This window comes from Bradysia coprophila, unplaced genomic scaffold, assembly GCF_014529535.1.
Source record: "Bradysia coprophila strain Holo2 unplaced genomic scaffold, BU_Bcop_v1 contig_94, whole genome shotgun sequence".
NCBI lineage: Eukaryota > Metazoa > Arthropoda > Insecta > Diptera > Sciaridae > Bradysia > Bradysia coprophila.
In genome coordinates, this window is record NW_023504022.1 from 10576481 (window position 1) to 10597841 (window position 21361).

The 21361-nt window shown below is 37.9% G+C and overlaps 2 protein-coding genes across 3 annotated transcripts; both read right to left on the bottom strand.

Moving 5' to 3' along the window:
• Positions 1–2424: 2424 nt before the first annotated feature.
• LOC119085557 (5-oxoprolinase) lies at positions 2425–7741 on the bottom strand. Of its 2 annotated transcripts, XM_037195981.1 has the most exons (16): positions 7532–7741; positions 7288–7482; positions 6938–7217; positions 6418–6865; positions 6179–6348; positions 6052–6105; positions 5772–5992; positions 5498–5705; positions 4450–5440; positions 4313–4383; positions 3915–4254; positions 3634–3853; positions 3457–3548; positions 3262–3394; positions 3059–3197; positions 2612–2998 (listed from the first exon to the last, which is right to left on the bottom strand). In XM_037195981.1, the coding sequence occupies exons 2-16, from the start codon at positions 7450–7452 to the stop codon at positions 2646–2648; spliced, it is 3885 nt and encodes a 1294-aa protein (XP_037051876.1). In that variant the 5' UTR covers positions 7453–7482; positions 7532–7741; the 3' UTR covers positions 2612–2645. The 2 variants fall into 2 exon arrangements, with proteins under 2 accessions (XP_037051875.1, XP_037051876.1); XM_037195980.1 differs by having other exon boundaries at positions 2425–2998; positions 7288–7708.
• A 1889-nt stretch (positions 7742–9630) lies between these two features.
• On the bottom strand, positions 9631–13021 carry LOC119085527. The gene is made up of 2 exons (XM_037195943.1): positions 12874–13021; positions 9631–11624 (listed from the first exon to the last, which is right to left on the bottom strand). Exon 2 carries the CDS (start codon positions 11566–11568, stop codon positions 10024–10026), a length of 1545 nt encoding a protein of 514 aa, XP_037051838.1. The 5' UTR covers positions 11569–11624; positions 12874–13021; the 3' UTR covers positions 9631–10023.
• Between the last annotated feature and the right edge of the window lie 8340 nt (positions 13022–21361).

Genomic DNA, 21361 nt, shown 5'->3' on the forward strand with positions numbered 1-21361 from the left:
GAAAATAACGTGGAAAAAAAGTTTCAAATTTGGGCCCTTGGACTAAGGCCGCTACTCGGCCCTAAGTGTTTTTTGCACATAAATCGAGTAAATCTCATCCGATTTTGCTAGTTTTTGTTCCATTTGAGAGATAATTGAATGCCGAATAGAATGATGGCAAAAAAAGTTTCAAATTTGGGCCCTTGGACTAAGGTCGCTACTCGGCCCTAAGTGTTTTTTGCACATAAATCGAGTAAATCTCATCCGATTTTGCTAGATTTTGTTCCATTTGAGAGATAATTGAATGCCGAATAGAATGATGGCAAAAAAAAGTTTCAAATTTGGGCCCTTGGAGTAAGGCCGCTACTCGGCCCTAAGTGTTTTTTGCACATAAATCGAGTAAATCTCATCCGATTTTGCTAGATTTTGTTCCATTTGAGAGATAATTGAATGCCGAATAGAATGATGGCAAAAAAAGTTTCAAATTTGGGCCCTTGGACTAAGGCCGCTACTCGGCCCTAAGTGTTTTTTGCACATAAATCGAGTAAATCTCATCCGATTTCCAATTTTTTTGTTTCATTTGAGAGATAATTGAATACCCAATAGAAAGTTGGCAAAAAATTTGGGTTTCTAAAATAATGTCGTAAATTGTTGGTTTTATTTGAGAGGTACTTCGTACGGGCTTTCGTAATTGCGCTATGCGCAATTTAAAAAATGAACACTTTCAGTAAATTTGACCATGCCCAACTTGACTTGCATTTTGGTAACAGACGCATTAGAGGGTTGTAGACGTATTAGGGTTCCGGGCGTATTACAGCTACGGACGTATTATGGTTACGGACGAAATAGGATTACGGGTCGTACGGGGCTAAGTCGCAGCAAACGCTCCGACTGTTCTGATGCCTTGTTTTATTGATGGGTAAAGGTGTACCGGGTATATGACATCTGATATGCCAGATGTAACGAGCACTGACATATGTAGTACATTCCAAACTTCCCGTGTAATATACGTCATTACGGAAGGGTGCGAATATGAGTCCCGAAAGAAGTTTGGATTGATAAACTCATAGAAATACACTCGAGATGTATGGCGCTGCTATTTTAAACATATCTGTCTGGGCACCGGTATTCATGTAATTTTTGGATGCAGATTAGCAACCTCTCGAGTGTAACTTTATGGACAAATTTTACGGAAGTCAGCTTAGTACTCTCTCATATATAACAAATCGAATTGAGCAACAAGTTGATGTGCGTTGCATCAAAGAAATGCTGTTTCGGCCTCAGATTACAGTAGTGGCCCTAGGTCAGCGTGGTTTGACTATCATCAGTTGCTCTACTGCATCTTTTGCAAGACATGCTAACATTGCTAACATGAACGCAATTTGAACTAGTGAAGCGTCATGAAGATAGCATTTGACTGGATAGTCACAAACATAATTCTGATTAATGGGAATGAAACACAAAGGTGAACAAGACAGACGACAACTGGACATTAGACAAGACATTGAACTTTTTAATACGCTTCGTACGCCGTGAAGTAGGTCAAAAGACTCCAAATTACAAGCAAGGTAACACTTTGAATTGCATTGAAAACAATATGACTCAACATAATTTGAAATGAAAAGTGTGACGAGTAGCTCACGTGGTAAGAGCATTGCCCCGGAAAGGTGAAGATTGTGGGTTCATCTCCCACCCTGGCACCAATTTTTCATTTCAAATCAAACCTTCAAAATCACTCTACATTCCAAATTTACATCTTAACACTCAGAATTTCGCACATTTGAAGACTTTCCTCATATCTACTGTAATCGTCCGTTGCTAAAGAGTAACGATAAAAATACCGAAAATTCTAATTGTAGATTCAAGAGGATAGCTGAGGATGGCTCAATAGTGAATAAGTGGTGCAAACGCTCGTACTTTTCGTTTCAAATTTTGAAATTCCACTCGAACCACCCAGAAAGAGTGAAGAAAGACGTAGTTACTGAGCTAGCAATGTTGACCTTAAGGACTATTGCGGCTTAAGAGTACAACTATTTTTGAGAATAGCAGTTATCCATCGGCGTTTTTGGGAATATCATAGACGAACAATTGAAACGTCTTGATGGAAATGATGGAAACAAACTATCAACGAGATCAACGGAGTACGTTGCCTGTCCATACTACTTGCCGTATACGAAGATAGTCAGAGATGTGTTAAAAAAAAGAAGAAAAAACGAGTCAGTAAAATTGGGACACAGGCCAATCACCAAGGTTCTGAAAGAACTCATTATGTAAGTGGCAGCGCCCGGTTTTCTAACGTTACGCTTTTGCAACGGACTAAATGCAACACCAGAACTCACCCACATCGCGAGGCTATTAGACTAAAAAACCATTTTCAAGCACAGGGTATTGATATAAAAAAGTAAAAGAAAATAGATTGATTTCAAATCTTTTACTTCATTTGTAACATATTTGAACATGCTTTTTCTTTTATAAAACCGCATTAGTTAGATCGATAGCTATCGGTAGCAGATGAATGGAAATGTTGACGTTCACAACAATTAGAATTTAGAGTTAAAAATTTCCATACTGGCGAGCCAACTAAAGCGGTAAGCGATAATTTCCGGAACAGAAACATTTCCAGTTAAATAAACCCGACCCGACAATAACAAAATTCAAACTGTAAATTAAACGGACTCCTGTGCACTCCTATATTCGAACACACTACCCCGTTCGGCAAACGTTCGTGCTGGATTTTCCTCCTTATGAGTTCTATCATCATTGTCTTCATTACCATAACCGCCACCTCCAGGCGTCTTCATAGAAAACATATCGCCGGCCTGTACGTCCATAGCCGTCTTTCCGCCAAGATTGATCACACGACCGTCCCTTTTGATCAATAAATTCAGGCCACATTTTCCTGACTGTCCACCAGCCATCCCATAAGCTTGTAAGACACGACGCTCGGTTAACACAGACACGGTAACCGGTTTCCGGAACAACAGTTCTCTGTGAACACCTTCGCCGCCATTGAATTGACCTGAATGGTTTGCAAGATCTTATTATTGAAACCTTGCGACGAATTGTTTTCTAAACAAACCTTTGCCACCGGAATTGTCGTCCCTCAAACAAAATTTGTTCAGAATCATGGGGTATCGCAATTCTAATATTTCAGGATCGGTTATTCGAGTATTGGTCATGTGAGTGTGCACTCCGCTAGTACCATGCCATGTCGGACCCTACAACGAATGTGAAAGGTTGAAATCGTTGTGAAAACGAAAATCGAATAAAATCACAACTGACCGCTCCACTACCGCCAGCCACTGTTTCGTAATATCCAAATTGTGAATCTCCAATGGTGATGTTGTTCATACATCCTTGTGAAGCGGCGCAAACTTGAAATGCTTCCAAGATGGTGTCGACCACACGCTGTGATCTGTTTGAATGGAAGAACAAATTAGGGTACAGCCAATACGACGTCTGTGCATTTAGACTTACGTTAAGACATTTCCCCCAACTACAGCCGCATTTTCAGATGGATCTAGAAGTGAATTGGTCGGAATGATGACTTGGATCGGAGCTAGGCAACCCTGAGAGCAAAAAATTTGTATTGAAGATGACTGTGTCAGTGTGAGTCAAGACCTCGGTCGAGACACTTGTCTAGTTGCAATTTACTTGATTTAGTGGAACGTCATGTCCGACCATGCACCTTAGACAGTAAATTAATGCTGACATCGTTATGGCACGTGGTGCATTACAATTGCCCCATACTTCGCAACCACTGCCCGTAAAGTCGCATAGAGCTGAGCCAACGGTTTCATCGATCGTAATTTTGAGTTTGATGGGAGAACCATCGTCCATGAACTGTTGTGCGTGTAGTATCGACTGACCAGTTCTATAAAACAGAGGGCGGTGCAATTACGTCCATCAAATCCAACCACAATAATTGGCCATACCTCTTCCTAGTCGCCTTTGCAATTTCTTTAAGCATATCTCGAACTGCCACTTCCGCATTCTTCTGAATGTAGTCCATGTACGCCTGCACCACTTTCAATCCGTATGTGTCAATCAGTTCTGACACCAATTGGATACCTTTTTGATTGGCTGCCACTTGAGCTTTCAAATCCGATAGATTGTCCGCTAGATTACGCGTTCCCGTCGCTCCAGCCGCATCGGTTGGAGTTGTTAGCTCTTTCGTAATTTCGGTTTCTCGAAAGGTGCCCGATTCCACCAGCAAGAAAGATTTAAATGCTGCACCTTCTTGTAGCAAAGACGTTGAATGCGGCGGCATGGAACCTGCAATTTAAAAATTCATCGACAACGTTCCCTACTCTCTCTGTGTTTTCGTAATTACCGGGCGATATTCCTCCGATATCAGCATGATGACCTCGAGAGGCAACGAAGAAAACTGGCTTCTCGGTATGCCTGCGAATAAAAATTGCGAATCGTTCGATAACCTCCAACTTGGTATCTTCTAGGTGAAATACTCACTTGTGAAAGACTGGTGTAATGACTGTTAAATCAGGCAAATGTGAACCACCTGCCTGAGGATGATTCGACAATAATACATCACCAGGCTTTAAACTGTCTCCCCTGAATTTCAGCTGAAATTGTACCGTTTCTTGCATAGCTCCTAAATGAACTGGAATGTGCGGTGCATTTGAAACCAGGCCACCATCCGGACCGAATAATGCACAGGAAAAATCGAGACGTTCTTTGATGTTAGTTGAAATGGACGTTCGTTGCAGGATTCGTCCCATTTGCTCGGCAATGCTCATAAACCGATGACTGAAAATGCTTAACTGCACCGCATCCAATCGATCGTCTATTTCCAACCGATGACCAGATCCAACAGTTATAACCAAATCTCCCTTTTTGGTGACCAGACAACTGGAATTCGGTTCGATCAAAATCGTGGAAAGATTGTCGATTAAAATGGCTGGTCCATGAATGTTGTGACCTGCTCCTAGTTTAGAGCACAAGTAAACGGGCGTGTTTTGATAACCACCATCGAAATAAACGCGTGTCTGTGTTTCCGGTACAGCATCGCCACTTGCCGTTTCAGCATCGACCTCACTTGGTGTTGCTGTTTTGCCTGATCCGCGAACTCTAATGTCATCAACAACCACAGATCTCCCAGCAATAACAAATCCAAACTCGTTCCGGTATCGCTCCACGAAAGTTGAATAAAAATCGCCATAGGAACCAATTGAAACGCATAGTGCATCAGCTCCGACGGTTAACGAAGGCGTACACATTAACGCACAATCGGTTCCTTCGTAGCGTAGATGCAGATATGGTTCGAGTACAATATGCTCATTGTCAAAACCCTGTGTGGTGAGTTTGTCACGAGATTGTTTGCAGAGAAAATCCAATCTGCTTGCAATAGTCGATGCATTCCCTTCGGTCAATGCCAGACCACATGGCTCTTGTGATTCGTGTACCACATCAGCCAGAGCCATACCGTATGCAGACAAAATACCTGCAAAGGAAATGATTCAGAGAATTGACGAATCGCTCATCATACATCTGCACCAACCAGCATATTTGTGCACCAATACTTTGGACATTCCCAATTCTCTTGCGATTTGGCATGCGTGCTGTCCTCCAGCACCCCCAAAACATGCCAGTGCATGACGAGATGTATCATATCCTCTGCTCTGGGTTAACGCTCTTATCGGTCGACACATTGCTTCGTTAGCCACTCGTATGAAACCCACCGCTACTTCTTCCAACGAGAGTTCATTCTAGAAAGTGAAAGCCTAGTTGATTGACACAAACATTCGGTTCGTCCACTTTCACAATCAAATTACCTCACGTTCCCCGCTTTCAATCAAATATTTGTTGATGTCATTCCTCAGTGACTCAAATTTTACTCGCGTTGCTGCCAAGTCCAATGGCTCCTTTTCGGTTACGCCAAAAATTTTCGGGAAATAATCGGGCAGTAAACGACCGAGTATTAAATTTGCATCGGTTACTGTTAGTGGTCCTCCTTTTTTGTAGCACGTTGGTCCAGGATGGGCTCCAGCCGATTCTTTTTGAAATCAATTTGAACATAAAAGTTCGACTGCAAATTGAGAAAGAAAGTCCTACCTGGCCCAACCACAAAAAGACCACTGCGAAAAAATAGCATGGATCCTCCGCCAGCTGTTGAAGTAAAATGAATTTAGAAATGTGATGTCACTCCTGCTAAATATCCAGAAGTTGAACAACTTCTCACCAGCAACAGTGTTGATGTCCAACTGCGGAGCCTGGATCGTCACACCTGCAGTAGTACTCTCCACAACATGTTCGTATTTATCCGCATATCGACTAACATCGGTCGATGTGCCACCCATATCGAATCCAATAATCGGCATGTCGGTCTCTTGCCGGCCGGTAATGGCATAACTTTGATGCGGAAATTGGAATGAAAGTTAGAAGATCGTCACAGTGCGACTGTCGCGTAAATATATCTACCCGACTACTCCTCCAGCCGGTCCACTCAATATTGCCCTGGCTCCTCGAAAACTTTCCATTTTCGTCAGACCACCGTCGCTTTGCATGAAAAGAACATCGACTCCGGCCAATTTGTTCTGAAATCCAGCCGTAAAACTCGCTAAATACCGTTCGACGTGTGGTGTTAAATACGCCTCAGCGCAAGCTGTATAACCTCTAGCCACAACTCGTAACATCGGCATTGCCTGATGGGATAGGGTGATGTGACTGAAGCCAATGCTGCTAGCAATTTCACCTATTTGAATTTCATGATCCGGACAGGCGTAACTATGGTTCAGCACCACTGCCAATGAAGTTATTCCTTTTTGAAATACGTCCAGCAATTGTTGCTTGATCGTGACCGGATCAACTGGACGCATTTCTAGGTATTTGGAGTTCGATACACCAGTGAGGACGTTCCACTGGCGTTCTGAATTGAGGAAATTTCAACATTTCGTGGTTCAAAGGGTCAAACTGTCGATAAGGACAAGTGTCAGCTTACCTAACATGCATACATTTTCCTGGGCCGGTACTATTCTGCAATCCGCTTCGACGACATGCTTGTACAGATTCGACGGTTTTTTGATATCCAAGTCAAATATCTTGGGACGAGCTTGATTGCCAATGTACAACAGATCCTTGAAACCTTTATTCACAACCAATGCAACCGGATCACCAGCACGCTCCAACAATGCATTAGTAGCAACAGTCGTTCCCATACGAATCCATCCGATCCGATCGGTTTCGACCAAATCGTGGACCGTTGAGTTGTTTTGCAATTCCTTAACGAAATGCGCACTTGAATAGCTGCTGATGCTGAGCAACATAGGGAATATAGAAACCGAAACTTACCGATGCCAATATTCGTCGAATTCCTTCTCTAGGCGCATCGGGATATCTGTCCGGGTCCTCAGATAGTAACTTCAGTGTGCGAATTTTTCCATTCGGACAAACACATAGTACATCAGTGAATGTGCCGCCACGATCAATGGCAAATAAGAATTTGTTGGATGACATTGTCGTTAGGTTAATTGAGTTAATTGACTAGTAAGAATGACCACGGTAAGGTTGACGATGATTGCACTAATTTTAACTCTATTGCTGAGACAGATGGAAGCTTATCTCGTACAATATCGGCTTATCTCTAGAGATACGACTCGCACAATTTATTGTTTATGTAAGACAATTACGAGACGGTTTTGTGTGTGTTTTTCTCGATCACTTTTTCACAAATAAAACCTGACAGAACGAATAGAATGGAATGCAACAAGTTAGTGCTGCCTTATCAGAATAATAAACAAATAATAATAAGAAAGGGAGAGACACATCGTTCACATTACGGAGAGAAAAGTTTCTTGTCACTGATAACGATTTTGTTCGAACGTTTCGAAACCATCCAAGGCGGGGAATTTAAATATTGTTTGTTGCTGATATAGGAAAAGGTCTCTTTACAAAATCGTCTCTGCTACCACATCAGTAGAAACTTTTTAGAAACTTTAGAAACTTTGAAAATTTGTCAATTCGCTATGAAATATCTTTAGTCACTGCGGAAGTGTTGGTGTTAGGGAATCTCGCGCCGCGTCATTCACAATAACTCACAAAGTGACATCTTCCTTATACAAAATGTGTCAAAATGTGAATTATTGTGAATGACGCGGCGCGAGATTCTAGCAACCGAAGTGTTACATCTTCATGAGCAAGTATTGGATGTAGCGACAGCTCAACTCTGTGAACACTATTTTCACAAAAATCCAATTTTTGGGCAACACTACGCGAACCCCTGTGCCGGTATTGATGTAATTTTTGGATGCCGATTAGCAACCTCTCGAGTGTAACTCTATGGATAAACTTAACAGTAGGAAGTCAGCTTAGTATTTTCTTATATAACAAATCGTATACGCGTTTGAACTAAAGAAGTACGAGAATTATTAGTAACTAAGTTTAACTGCTCAGAGAGCGATGGGTGTGACTCTGGAATTGCAAACTCTGGAAATGAGGCATTAATATTTCATCGACATGAGCGTGAAAACACATTTCCCGGAGGCATAATTAGAGCAACACTGAGGCAATTGTTTCACATGCATTTTGCTTGGTGATCTCACTTGGCAAAATATGAAGTTTTAGGCACTAGATATCGAGGCATATTTTTAGTTTTGAAAAGACTTTTTTTTGATTTTCTCAAAATTTCCCTCAATCGAGAAAATCTGGAAATTCAAGAAAATCAAGAACTTCGACAAATAGGTTTTCCAAATTTTTTGATTTTTACAAAAAGTTTCTAAAAAGTTAGCCCTGCTAGATGTGATAGCACACATCGTGTGGTTAAAATGGTTATTTGTTTACGAAGGGAAGAAAATAGGAAATTGCAGCAAGAGCGAAAGTTCGAAATTTTGAGTGGAAAAGATAAGGTTATTCACGCAGCATTGATAAAAGCATTTTTCTGTATACGTGAGAGTGTATTGGTGAGCTATGATATGAATCGGTCGGTAGGGAAAGTAAACGGTCGAGAAGGAAAGTAACTGTTGGGAATGAATGCACCAAAATACTCTCACTATTACTAAAAATATCTTTCAAAATCCCCCAATACACACTCGATGTGTGTTTTCGCTTGGGCTTCGCCCGCGCGTGCACACAGATCTCGTGTGTATTGGGGTATTTTGAAATATATTATTTCTCAACACTTGACCTGCAGCACAATATACACATCTAGTGTCTAAACAAGTATTTATGACTCGGTTACATAAATATATCATTTGCAAGTACGTATGTATCTGTTGTGGACGGTTGATTTTAGGCACTTTCGCTTGTCGCCCTTACTTCTTTCGGGCTACAACTCAAACAATTCCCTAAAATGTACCGGCCACCTTACATATATAAATAGGTTTTACATCCGTCAAAGTTTTTCACAGGAATCACATTGACTTAGTTAAATTGTTTTGGTCTTTCCTTGGATATACGTCTCTAAGGATATAATCCAACTAGTCAAAATAAAAATGTGGAAGCAAGTGTTATTTCACAAATGATGGAAACGATACACTTCTTCTATTAAGTTTACCGAACCAAGGTGAGCGTTTTCTTCATTTGTTCTATGACTTCATTTCTTTCAACATAAATTTTCATGTGCGACCAGACAGATTTTTCTTTTTTTTTTGTTTCGTCGCTGCATATATCAGATGACATTAACAACAAATACAAACCTAGCATTTGCAATTATTAAGATTATTTTATTCACATATATAAACTAGGCGTCTTTTCATCGCTTGATCCGTCATAATCGGACTTTTTACAGCCAAGAAATCGAATGTATAAAATTTAACATTTCGCAGACGGCTATAATGGTAATTGAATCTATTACTTCTTTCACAATTACGTCAAAATGTTCGGTTTTGAGAAAATGAGGCAAGGAAATAGACTCAACATTTAGAAAATAGGATATATGGACGTGATGACAAAAATCTTCTACTTCATAAGTTCCGCCATTCTTTTTGCTTTGAGCATATCCACACAGCTCATGGCTTATTTGCTATCATCAACAGATGTTCTAGCCGTCTGTGAAAGGCATTATACTATAAAACATGGACACTCATCGAGTTATGCTTGTAACGTATTTTTGAAATGTTCTAAAATCAGTGCAGATTTGTAAATTTCCTGCACTGCCTCAACTTCCTCCGACCACGTATGCGCATATTTATTTAAAAAGTTTTCACTTTCATCGAATACGACGGACGCTTTGTCCGTTTCTTTACAATTTTCGGTTATAAACGAATACGCTGGATCACCAACCATCGTCTCACGATCAATCGATTCACCGAGTGGTTCACATTTGTCGCAGTTACATAGAAAATTCCATTTGGACTTAAGTTCAGCCTGGCGTTGACTCAATGTTTGCTTCTGGGTTCCCAAGTAATTGATGAACAATTGCTCGCCCTTTTTCACCGGACGGATTGTAATGCAGTGATGAACTTTGCCCGTATAGCGCGTGTACAGGTTCGGGGCGCATGAATGGTTTATCATTGAAAATATGTTGATCACCTTCCGGATGTTTTCACTTCCGATTGCGTTGGCTCGATTCACATAGTAAATGTGTGCAACTAAGTGCATGAGAAATCGTTGCTTGTCTTCCGAATCGAATAACTCGGCAATTTTACTAACGCTCAGAATACTGTTATAGACCATATGAACGTCCAACAGTAGTAGATCATGAAACATTCCGGTTTTCGTCAATTTTAGATAAAATTGAAACTTGGACTCAGCGTCGTGCACGGAGGTTGGTAGTTGGTCTGAATTGTCTCCGCACAAATTTTTGTCGATAAAATCCATCAAATTCTCAACACCTGAAAAGGTGTCAATGGCAACCAAAATTGCTTCAACCGTTAGCTTGCATATGATATGGTCTGTAATAGACCCCTTTCCACATTCCCATTTATGCATTGTGTTCCGGTTCATACAGTCCGTACTACAGAATAAAACATCGACACAATTTGGACATGGGATAAAGTTATCCATTTGCCGATAGCATGTGTAGCACATATCATGACCTTGGTCGGTGCATGCAACAAAACATTCTTCCAACAAAACGATTTTTCCGACGGGAATATCACATTTGGCAACGATATGTCGACCGAATACATCGTTTTGTTTGATTTCCAATACATTAGCAATGGATGTGTAATTTGCGTTGGCCTCGTAGCTTAATTTGGGCGAATAATTTGGCCGCCTTTCAATAGAATCTATCATTTTTTGCGATTTCTTCTCGAGTTGTTCCACTTTCAATCGCATTCGAACCGGTAGGTTTGCTTGCTTTGCCAATTCTATGCCACGAAGCGCTTTATCGTGCATCTGTAAACGGCCGAAACAGGCCGACAGATTTACATAGGCCAGGGGAATATTTTCCGAGCCAATCTCTGCGTAGCATACCGATTGATTGTAATAGCGCATAGCGTCAAGCAAATTTCCCGCCAAAAATTTCTCATTTCCAGCATTGCGTAGTTCCGTTGATCGTTGATTGTTCTTTTGATTCGGTTTCAATTTTAAATGATCATCAGGTGTTGGTGCATTTTCTTCGAGAAAAAATTGAAAGAGATCAACGTACACAGATCGAGAGAAATTTTCCTCTTTTCTCCATAAATTCTCCATTGTCGTAAATTGTAGACTCTGTACAATCAAAGTTTCTGGTGTTCCGAATTTAACTTCTGCAATCGAAATAAAGAAAACGAACAAAATTATCAACAGGCCAATGATTTTGAAAATCTGTTGGAAAATGTTCAGTCGAAAAAGTTATTTTTGTATACAATCGAACAGTATTTTCATGCCGGTTGTTAGTTTTGTGTTCAATTTCTAAGTGTCGTTCCGTATGAATTAGTTAAACATTCTCCGAATTATTATTAATTTCGTCGAACCCAATTATCATTCTTTTATCATTCCTGCGCAAGCGCTGTAGAATAAGCCGCCGGTATGGTAGGAGTATATTATTATGTCTGACTATGCCTATGCGCTAAGCCCTGGTTTTTTTTTGTTGATTAAAAATATTTTGCCCAGTGCCGTTTCTATCGTTTGGGGGCTTCGTGCACATTGAAATTGCACTCCGAAATCACTATCGTAAATGAAAGAACTCACGTGCTCTGTAAATTCAAAGTAGAAAGTGTGAAGATCTAATTAACGCAAAGTTTAATCGTCCGATTCTTAAAAAAGAAGCTGCAAAATGGCAACGGGAAACGCACTTAAGGCAAATTTGTTATACTGTCAAACAAGAGCAAAATTTCAATTTGGTTTCTTTCACACGACACGAAGAGATGAGTACTCTAGGTATGTATATCTATGGTTGAAATTTATTTTTCAGTTCGTTTGTTCACTCATTCGGTTATTCAAAATTCTTCATTTAACGTCCCGAAATGTATGTCAAGCCGAATGATGAAACTGAAAAGAAGTAATAGATTCAATGATTGCATCGCGTTACGTCTAATATGCCGTGTCTAAACGGTTAAATTAAAGAAATTTATGATGTGAAAGATGTGATGTGCTTCCGAAACCAGCCCAGTCCGAAGAAATCACCAAACCTTATGCATTTGAAATTTAGGTCGAATTAATTCTTTCGGCTCCACAAATCAATTTCTTTTTTGAAATAATTTCTGAAAAGGTCCTTATTTCAGTCACAACATTTTATTCTGTTATGTCTTTAGAATTGGCATTGATATTGTGGCTTGATTCAGATTTACGACGTCTACACAGTGAGTATTACTGAGACAAAATTTAATTTCACTATCCAAGTTGTTATATCACTGCCGCTAACCGTATCTCCCCTCTAGGGATACATTGTTTAGCAAAAATCTTTGTTGTACTAGTTTTTGTCGCGATTTTTCATTAATCATCTTATATATTCCCTTGTAAAACTGACGTAATCAATCAGCTTTAGTTGTTCAGCTAATGATTTGTGTTACTCACATTTTTCCCTACAAACGAACATCACATGCAGAAAAATCGTTCGCACTATTTGCTCCGGTTTCGCGGTGCTAATCCGTGAAGTGTCTAAAACAACTGAAGACTGATGAAACGATGAATTGAATAATGGTCTCGTTGAGCGAAATTTTAGTTTTATAAATGACCCGCACGTGGCACATGGTAGAGTGGCAGTGGCACACATGTTGAATATATGACTAATTCCAATCCTTGGCACAAACATTTTCCTTTGTCATCTTCTGTAGTCTATAGATGATCACGAAAAACAATTAGCGATCAGCTAGGTATCTAAATCTATGACAAAACAAGTGAAGTAAAAGATTGCTGATAGTCTGTAGACGGTTGAATGTTGAAAAGTGAGACTCTTCAACAATGAAGCTTTTATGAAACGTTATCGCTCAGCAGATTTTAATCGATGAATCCATTTACCTGACACTAGTCATATCATCCGATCCGAAGTAAACTATTTGTATAGATCGGGAGTAAAATTATTATTGGAAAGACGAGGCAAAAATGATATCGGTAACTACTGATACGATTTGATTTACTTACCGTCTGTCGGAATTGGCCATATGAATTTATTTTAATTGTTTTAGAAAACGATGAACTTGAAAGCGAAAGACTTGTTCATTCAAAATATTACAGTCGTGTGGATCGTATTTTTATGCTTCTGTTTTATGATTTTCTATAATTAGATTTTTTTGAATCTTCTTTATGTAATTGCAAAAATGTTAGCTATGATGGTTGGTCGTTGTAGAAGTTGGTTGTTCCGCTTTAACAAAATAAAATCTTCGTTCGAAATTTTAAGATTTTGTCATTAAAATAAGATTTTATTGCTCCGTCTCAAACAATTTTTTTCAACACCACCGACAATAATGGGCGATGATCTCCGATTAGTGCAGTGGGATTATGGTTCAGTTAGTACAGTTCAAAATTGGTTTTTTGTAGAGAAGAATGCAATGTAGTACACCCGTTCAAGTTAATAAAGCTGGTTGTTTATTGTTGCCTTGTTAGGACATCCCACCTTTCTTTAAAAATTTAAGATTTAAAAATGCACCTTTCGTCAGTGTATTTGTTATCATTCTCTCCCGCAACGGTATAAACCGTTATTCGTTTACAACTCATGTCGATGGCGGACGTGGCCTAGGAATAAATGAAAGTTTATCCTCTGTACGAAATTGTTGTCCCAGTATAATAATCGAGTCTGTTACTTCTTATGATCTGAACATTTTCAAGAGATTGATCTGAAATCTTTTACTTCATCAGCTCATACAAAGCTTACTAAAGTGAAACTGCAAACGAAGAAGAATACTGCAAAACCGCATTTATTTCTCCTATTTTCGGCCATCGTCTCTGCGATCGTCACATAGAAACACAGACCTCCAAGAAGGGACAAGAAATGCATGGAAGGAACATTTGAACTTTTTATTCAATAGCTCAATTCCTGTCAGGGCTGCTAAATTTAACAACGTGACTATCACAATCAAAAGATGCTCTGTCAGTTAAATTTATTCGATCAAAAAAGTACCTAGTGTCGGAGGAACAATAAATTTAACGATCGATAAATTTAACCGAATTTTACAATATAGTTAAATTAATCAGCTCCGTTAAATGCTGACGGGTTAATGTAAATCGAAAATGTGTCCACTTACACTCACCTCAAAATAATTAGCAAGAAATTTATGCCTTGCGCATATTACGCCAGTTGTCTTATTATATGCGTGCGTATAAACAGTAAATCCGAGTATAAAGCGAGTCACACTAAGTGTAGTGTAAATAGTGTAGCATGAATATTCCTGAGGTGATTTATGTGAATTTATGATCGTTTCTTTTGTTTTCAGCTATTTTCGAATTTTCATAAAATGACGAACTTATAAATTGGACATTTTATGACGTTGCGAGAAGATCTGAAAACAATAGTTATTTACATAACAAGGGATAAAAAGTCGAAAAGTAGAGTTTTCGTGTGAATTTTGTTGCACCGAGGCGAAGCCGAGGTCAATAAACACACGAAAACGATTTTACATGCTTTTGAAACCTAAATTAATTTTCTTGTTTTCCCTAACGTGGATAAGCCACTTTCGATCCTAGGGAAAACAAAAGCATGTAAAAGAATTTTTTTCGTAAATTTACATTGCTATGTAAATCAAGAGTTAGAATTTACTTCAAGAAACAATTAACCTTTCAGAAATAAACAAAGGAAAAATGTTTTTATCATATAATCTTACATCTCATTATAATTCTTGTCATCTAAGTCTCTGTGAACATCAAGTGGTCAGCATTTTCGCATTCTCGTTGCGTGAGTTTCTTTCATTTGATCATTCAAAATTGTTCGGACACTCACACTTGATTCAATTTAAATTGAACCAATATTGTCAGGTAAGACAACACCGTGCTGCAAATCTGAAATCACCCATATCTAAGCAAGGCTTTCAAAATGTTTCCATATAGTACGCGAAAAATTACCGCTATCATCACTGGCTTTCGAACTGACGACATCCCACAAATGCTTATGTTTAAATTCAATTGACTCATTTGAACCGCAATTCTCTCGATCTGCAATTAATAGGAATTTAATAGGAATATGTTGATTCACGACGTGTATAATGTGAATATAGGCGACAGCGGAGGACAGATAATGGTGTATTTTGAGTGCAAAAGGATGTTTTAAAAGAACATTCTCAAAGGGTCTGCATTTGATTTTCAAGCATTTTTTTGTTAAAGCAAAAGCAAAATAAAATGATCGAGTCTGGCTTTTGACAATTGAAATTCAATCCACGCCATTAGTCGTATAAATTTACACGTCAGATAGAGCTTTTTTCTCCTTTGTTACGATCTGTCGGTTTTTCTATTTTGCGATTTAGTATGGAAATGAAAACTAAAATTGAGATATCTTTGCTGTTTTAAGTGATTTTTCATATTTTTTTGGACCAAAATGTTTTAAAGTGTGTTTGGAATCGATTGACATTATAAAATAATAAAATAGAAAAAAATATTTTCACAGAACCTGTTAATGCCAATCGATTCCAAACACATTTTAAAACATTTTGGTCCAAAAAAATATGAAAAATCACTTAAAACAGCAAAGATATCTCAATTTTAGTTTTCATTTCCATACTAAATCGCAAAATAGAAAAACTGACAGATCGTAACAAAGGAGAAAAAAGCTCTCTCTGACGTGTAAATTTATACGACTAATGGCGTGGATTGTCAAAATAAACCAGACTCGTCATTTTATTTTGCTTTCATTTTATTTTCGAAGGATATTAACCTGTTACAGACGTCTATCATCTGTTATCGACAACGACAGCAATAATAAACGACAAGAGGTCATATATAGTAAAAAGCATTTTCGAAACAAATGAAGTAAAAGAGTTCTAAAATCAATCTATGAAAATCTTCGATCAAAGTAATGAAGTAATAGTTTGAATAGTAAAACTGATAAAGGGTGTTTACACAATTTTTACAAATTGTATTTGATTTCCAAAGCTTTTTTTTATCATAAAGGATTTTTTTTAATTTTAAGGATTTTTTTTGGTGATTTTCCACTAATTGAGGATTTTCTTAACAAAGCAGGATTTTCTTAACAAAGCAGGATTTTCTTTTGAGTGCAAAATGTCTCTCTATGTCTCCCTCTTGGGCGACAGGAAATCATTTTCAAGAATGCTTCGTTTCTCATTTAAACCATTTCCAAAAGATCTGTAAGTTAAGCGACTGCGCACAACGTTCTCATCTAATTTAACCAAACTTGATCAGCTAAGGCTTGATTTTCACACAAAAAAAACTAATCCGATTTACCTCCGTTCAGCTAAACCTCTTTTTTTATTGTTTAAAGAGTAATCGGTGTGCTATTTTCGTAAGTGGAAATCAAGACGTACTTAATCATAATAAATCATAATAAATATTACTTACACTCTTTTTGGATGTCTTAGAGTCCAACTTGGTACGTTTAAGTAAGAGAGACTGCATCTCCTGAAACTTTAAATTTAGGTTTAGCGAAACTTCGCCAACACTGACTGCAGTGAAATTTACACTAGATTAGCACAACATCTACGATAGCTATGTCAATTCAGCGTTAATCTAGCTTAAATTTCACTAAAAAACTGTCGTAAGACATCAATCAACAACATATTACAGCCTTTTATTTGTATCTGGTGAAGGTTAGATTTTTTATATAACCCTTTAACCTCGATTCCTGAACCATCGCAGACTCTATTTAACTCACCCATTCTAAATTAATCGTGAAATGAGCGTGTTGTGCTACTAGACTCATATTTACACTGGTTATCGAAATAATTTTGCTTCAATTCACTTTCAACGAAGATTGTATTTTAACTTACTTCTTTCGATATGGCATCAGCGATAAGTACAATACTGCCAATTTCAATAACATGAAATACAATATTAGTCGTGGTGTTGATGTGTTCATCGATAGCCTTTTCCACTGTGTCTAACAACAAAATCACTTCAATTATCGAGTTAATTGCGTAGAAGAGCTGAAATTTGATGAAGAGAAAAGTTTGAAATGGACAGATTCGGATTGGGTTGATGCCTAAAGCTCCAAAGGTATTTTAGAAGCAGCAACTTTTATATGAATAGTTAAATGCAGAATCAGGACATGTCACATCAGTGAGGTATAAGAAAAATTAAATTTTAATTCATTCGGCTTCGCTTTGAATAGACTTTCGAGTTCTTTGGTGTTAGTTTATCAAATTAAAAAAATTTGATTGACATCGTCAGCCCATTTGAAACCAAAATTTAATTTTTCTTATAATTCGCTAATGTAACATCTCTCGTTTATGTACTTAACTACTCGTATTAGGTCTCGTTTTTAACGGAATAAATCAAACAACAGCATGGAAAGTTGGTAACTGCACATAGCATGTTTAGCTCCTGGAGCAGTCCTATTGTTGAAAATTTGTTTATTTTTACACTTAACTGTGCACAGAATTAATGCCATCGATCCAATCAAAGTTAGTGTGATATGTACACCATACAGTCGATTGTGTGTTATAGTGAATATATACAATTCGTTGAGCAGCACAGACACTTCGTCAATATAATGTTCATCCGCTTTTTCGTTATTTGACCGACCTTCACCTAAAAGTTCTAGCTTTGCATTGATGCAAATAATGAAATTCAAACTCAAAAGCATCAGGCCAAAAATATAGATGGCACTAGCAAGCATTATAAGCGTTTGAAGGTATGACAATATTGCCCAGTCCAAGAATGGCTGGGGATACAGTCCGATTAGTTGGACGGTAATTTGAATGAAAATCGAAATTAATTTTATTTGGATAATGTTTGTGGCTCTGCTATGCAGCACTGTCGCAGACTGCGTAAACGTTCGGACAATTTGATTCATTCTCGTCGCTTCATTGATCAATTTTGCAATTTTATCGCGATGAATGTTATGCAACGCAAACAAAACCATTCCTTTCGCTAAAGCAAAACAATATTCGAAGACGATCGTGAGAAATACGGTCGAATCGTTGCGAAATATCTGATAATAACAGTAGATAGAATAGACTATGGCCAATATGAGAACGATATTAACGACGAAGCTCACGAAAATCGAATAAATAAACAGCTTTCGCGGTGTACGAGCGGATAAAATTACGCCTTTCTCGAAAGAAAACTCAAAGGGCGAGAAACCATTTAGTTTTAATAGAACTAATAGATTTTTCAATAGTCTTTCGTTCACTATATCCGGCATGATGGTTGATTGACGGGTGTGAAGACAAAACGTAACTGAACATTGATTGAACAAATGATTGAGTATAATATTCATTAAATAAATATCAATTAAATGTTCTGTTGACATTGTTAAGGGGTCTTTCACAAATGACGTCACGCTATCGTACCGAATTTTCGACAAGCTTTCCAAGTCGACACACACAAAAAAGAAGTCAAAAATGACCCAAATTTGTTAAACCGTCACGTTTAATTGAATGCCCTTCCACCTAACGGTGTGTCGTCATTTGTGAACAGTACCTAAGGAACTTAACGTGTTGGTGAGTGTAAAGGATTTCAATGAGAAACGCCTCTTATATCTTTAAATGCGTGTTAAAATTAGTGAATTAAGAACGATCATAAATAAATCAGTTGAAATTCATTCATCTGTTATCGGTAACGACGACAAAAATAATGACAAGCTCAGTGTAATATGGTCCTTTATATAGTAAAATGAATGTTAAAAAAATTGAAGTACAAGATTTGAAATCAACCGATTAAAAATACTTTGATCGATGGCAGTAATAGACCCGATAATAATATACTGGTCGTATGCTTGCCGTCTGTAACAGGTTAAGACCGTTAAGAAGTAATAGAATGCGAAAAATCAATGATGAAAGTTTGTGTTACACCTATCGTGTATAGATGGTACAAGCTTTCAGGTTTTGGCGTTGAGATTCTTCCTTTTTTCATAGGCTTCTTACTTAAACATGTGATACCCCTCATGCCGAATTCCAATAAGCTAAGCAAGCATGCAATATTACAATTATGAGAACATGTTACAAACACGTCAAACAGAAATGGCAAGTCATCTGCTATCGACAGCGGCGTCAAGAATAAATGAAGAGCTCCTGCTAATATAACAAAAGGTTTGACAAAAATATTGACAAAAATATTGAAGTGGATTTGGTATCAATTCTTCACAGAAATCTATTTCTAAGAGGTGAAAAAATTATGTTAATTTCACTCCGCGACGGGCTCACTTAACGTCAATATAATTCAGACCTTTATTATCTACAATTATGTTTTATTGCCGGCAGCTAATTACTTAATTATTATACTTGATGACAACGAAAACTAATGTAAACTGAAGGAAATGTGTAGTAGGAGTAGAGTGGTATAGTTTTAGTTGTAAACATTTCGTCCTTTTTGGGTGTCTTGTTAACTGCTCTAAACATTTAAGAGGCATCGGTGATTTGCTGAAAAGCATACATTTGGGCGTTTTTTAAGTTCTTGATTTTAGTTTAATTTTTGATGATATCTTTTGATCAGCTCTGAGAAAACTGAGCAGTTTATGAAAATTTCGTTAAGAGTGATATCGCGAAATCTTCGAACAACTTTGGGACAAGTGGTCACAGATATTATTGACTTATCGCTCATTCGATTCGTTGAACTGTTGCGAGTAAAACGTGGTTTGATGTCATATATTTTGTTGGCGACGCTCGAGGTCATGAAGTAAGGGTCTGCCAAAAGGGGCCCAAAATAGTTTTCTCGCGATTAGTCGAGTAAAACAATTTTAGGAAAAAACTAGTGTACGTAGCCAACGTGGATATATCAAGTAACTCTTTACTTTAGTTTAGTTCACTTCAGATAACAATTTTATTGAAAATAAATATTGAATAGCCACAAAAGAGTCCAAAAATGCTTCATACCCCACTTTTATAGAGAAAACAGTCCAAATAGATTGAAATTTGAGTTCCAAGAGTATAAGAACCACGTGAATACATCGAAAAATTATTTATTTTAGTTGATAACACTCTTGTCAGCAATAAGTAATGAATAGCCGCACAAAAAACCTCAAAAAAACGAAAAGCAAACGAAAGAAAGCAATAAAATTTCGTCGACTTGGGGTGGACTTCCGCTAAAGTCGTTCCAACCCTTTGCAATGAAACTTATCCAAGGTTCTTTTTACACGTTATGGTGCTACAAAGGCTCTCTCACCATACATACCATGTCTCGGACTTATGTCACTGCAGCCGGTCAGGGACTTGGGAAAAGCACCTATTTTTTCACCCAAAATGATTGATATCACCAACAGGTCAACATGCACCTGGTGGTGTGTATACTAAAAATGTGCGTCTCTTCAAGGCCTACAAGCCTAAAGCCAAAAGTTTTTTCACAAAATTGTTTTACTCGACTAATCGCGAGAAAACGATTTTGGGCCCCTTTTGGCAGACCCTTACTTCATGACCTCGAGCGTCCACAACAAAATAAAGTTCACCAAACGTAGTCCTACGTTTTACTTGCAAAAGTTCAACAAATCGAATGAGCTATAAGTCAATAATATCTGTGACCACTTGTCCCAAAATGTCTGATTTTGATCGATGTTTTGGCTATATCACTCTTAAAAGACATCGGTACTAAGCTAAAATTGTAGCCTACATTTGCGTGTCTCGTATTTCATTTTTGATGATCTTTTCATCAGAATCATTTTCGAAAAGTGTACGACCACAATAATGATCACGAATGTGTTAGAAACTAGATTAGGTTGTAGCATATTAATTTTGCTATTTAAATCACCTCTACAAAATTTAAGCTTTAGGTACGCATATCTATGCAATCAACTCGAGTATCCACAGAGTCATCACCTCAACACTTTTGCGAACATTTTGCCAACAATAATTTAGGTCCCAGAACTCGGATCAGAAGTCATTTTGTGGGTACATTTTATCTTCGTTGAGGACCACCGTGTTTTGTGGATGCTTCGTTCAGTGAAACTGGTTTTATCAAATAAAAAACA

Coding starts and splice junctions, on each gene's coding strand:
- LOC119085557 (XM_037195980.1), bottom strand. CDS start 7,452: ATGTCATCCAACAAATTCTTATTTGCCATTGATCGTGGCGGCACATTC. Junction 5,993..6,051: donor TCTTTTTGTGGTTGGGCCAG/GTAGGACTTTCT, acceptor GATTTCAAAAAG/AATCGGCTGGAGCCCATCCT. Junction 3,549..3,633: donor ATGACGTTCCACTAAATCAA/GTAAATTGCAAC, acceptor TTTTGCTCTCAG/GGTTGCCTAGCTCCGATCCA.
- LOC119085527 (XM_037195943.1), bottom strand. CDS start 11,568: ATGGAGAATTTATGGAGAAAAGAGGAAAATTTCTCTCGATCTGTGTAC.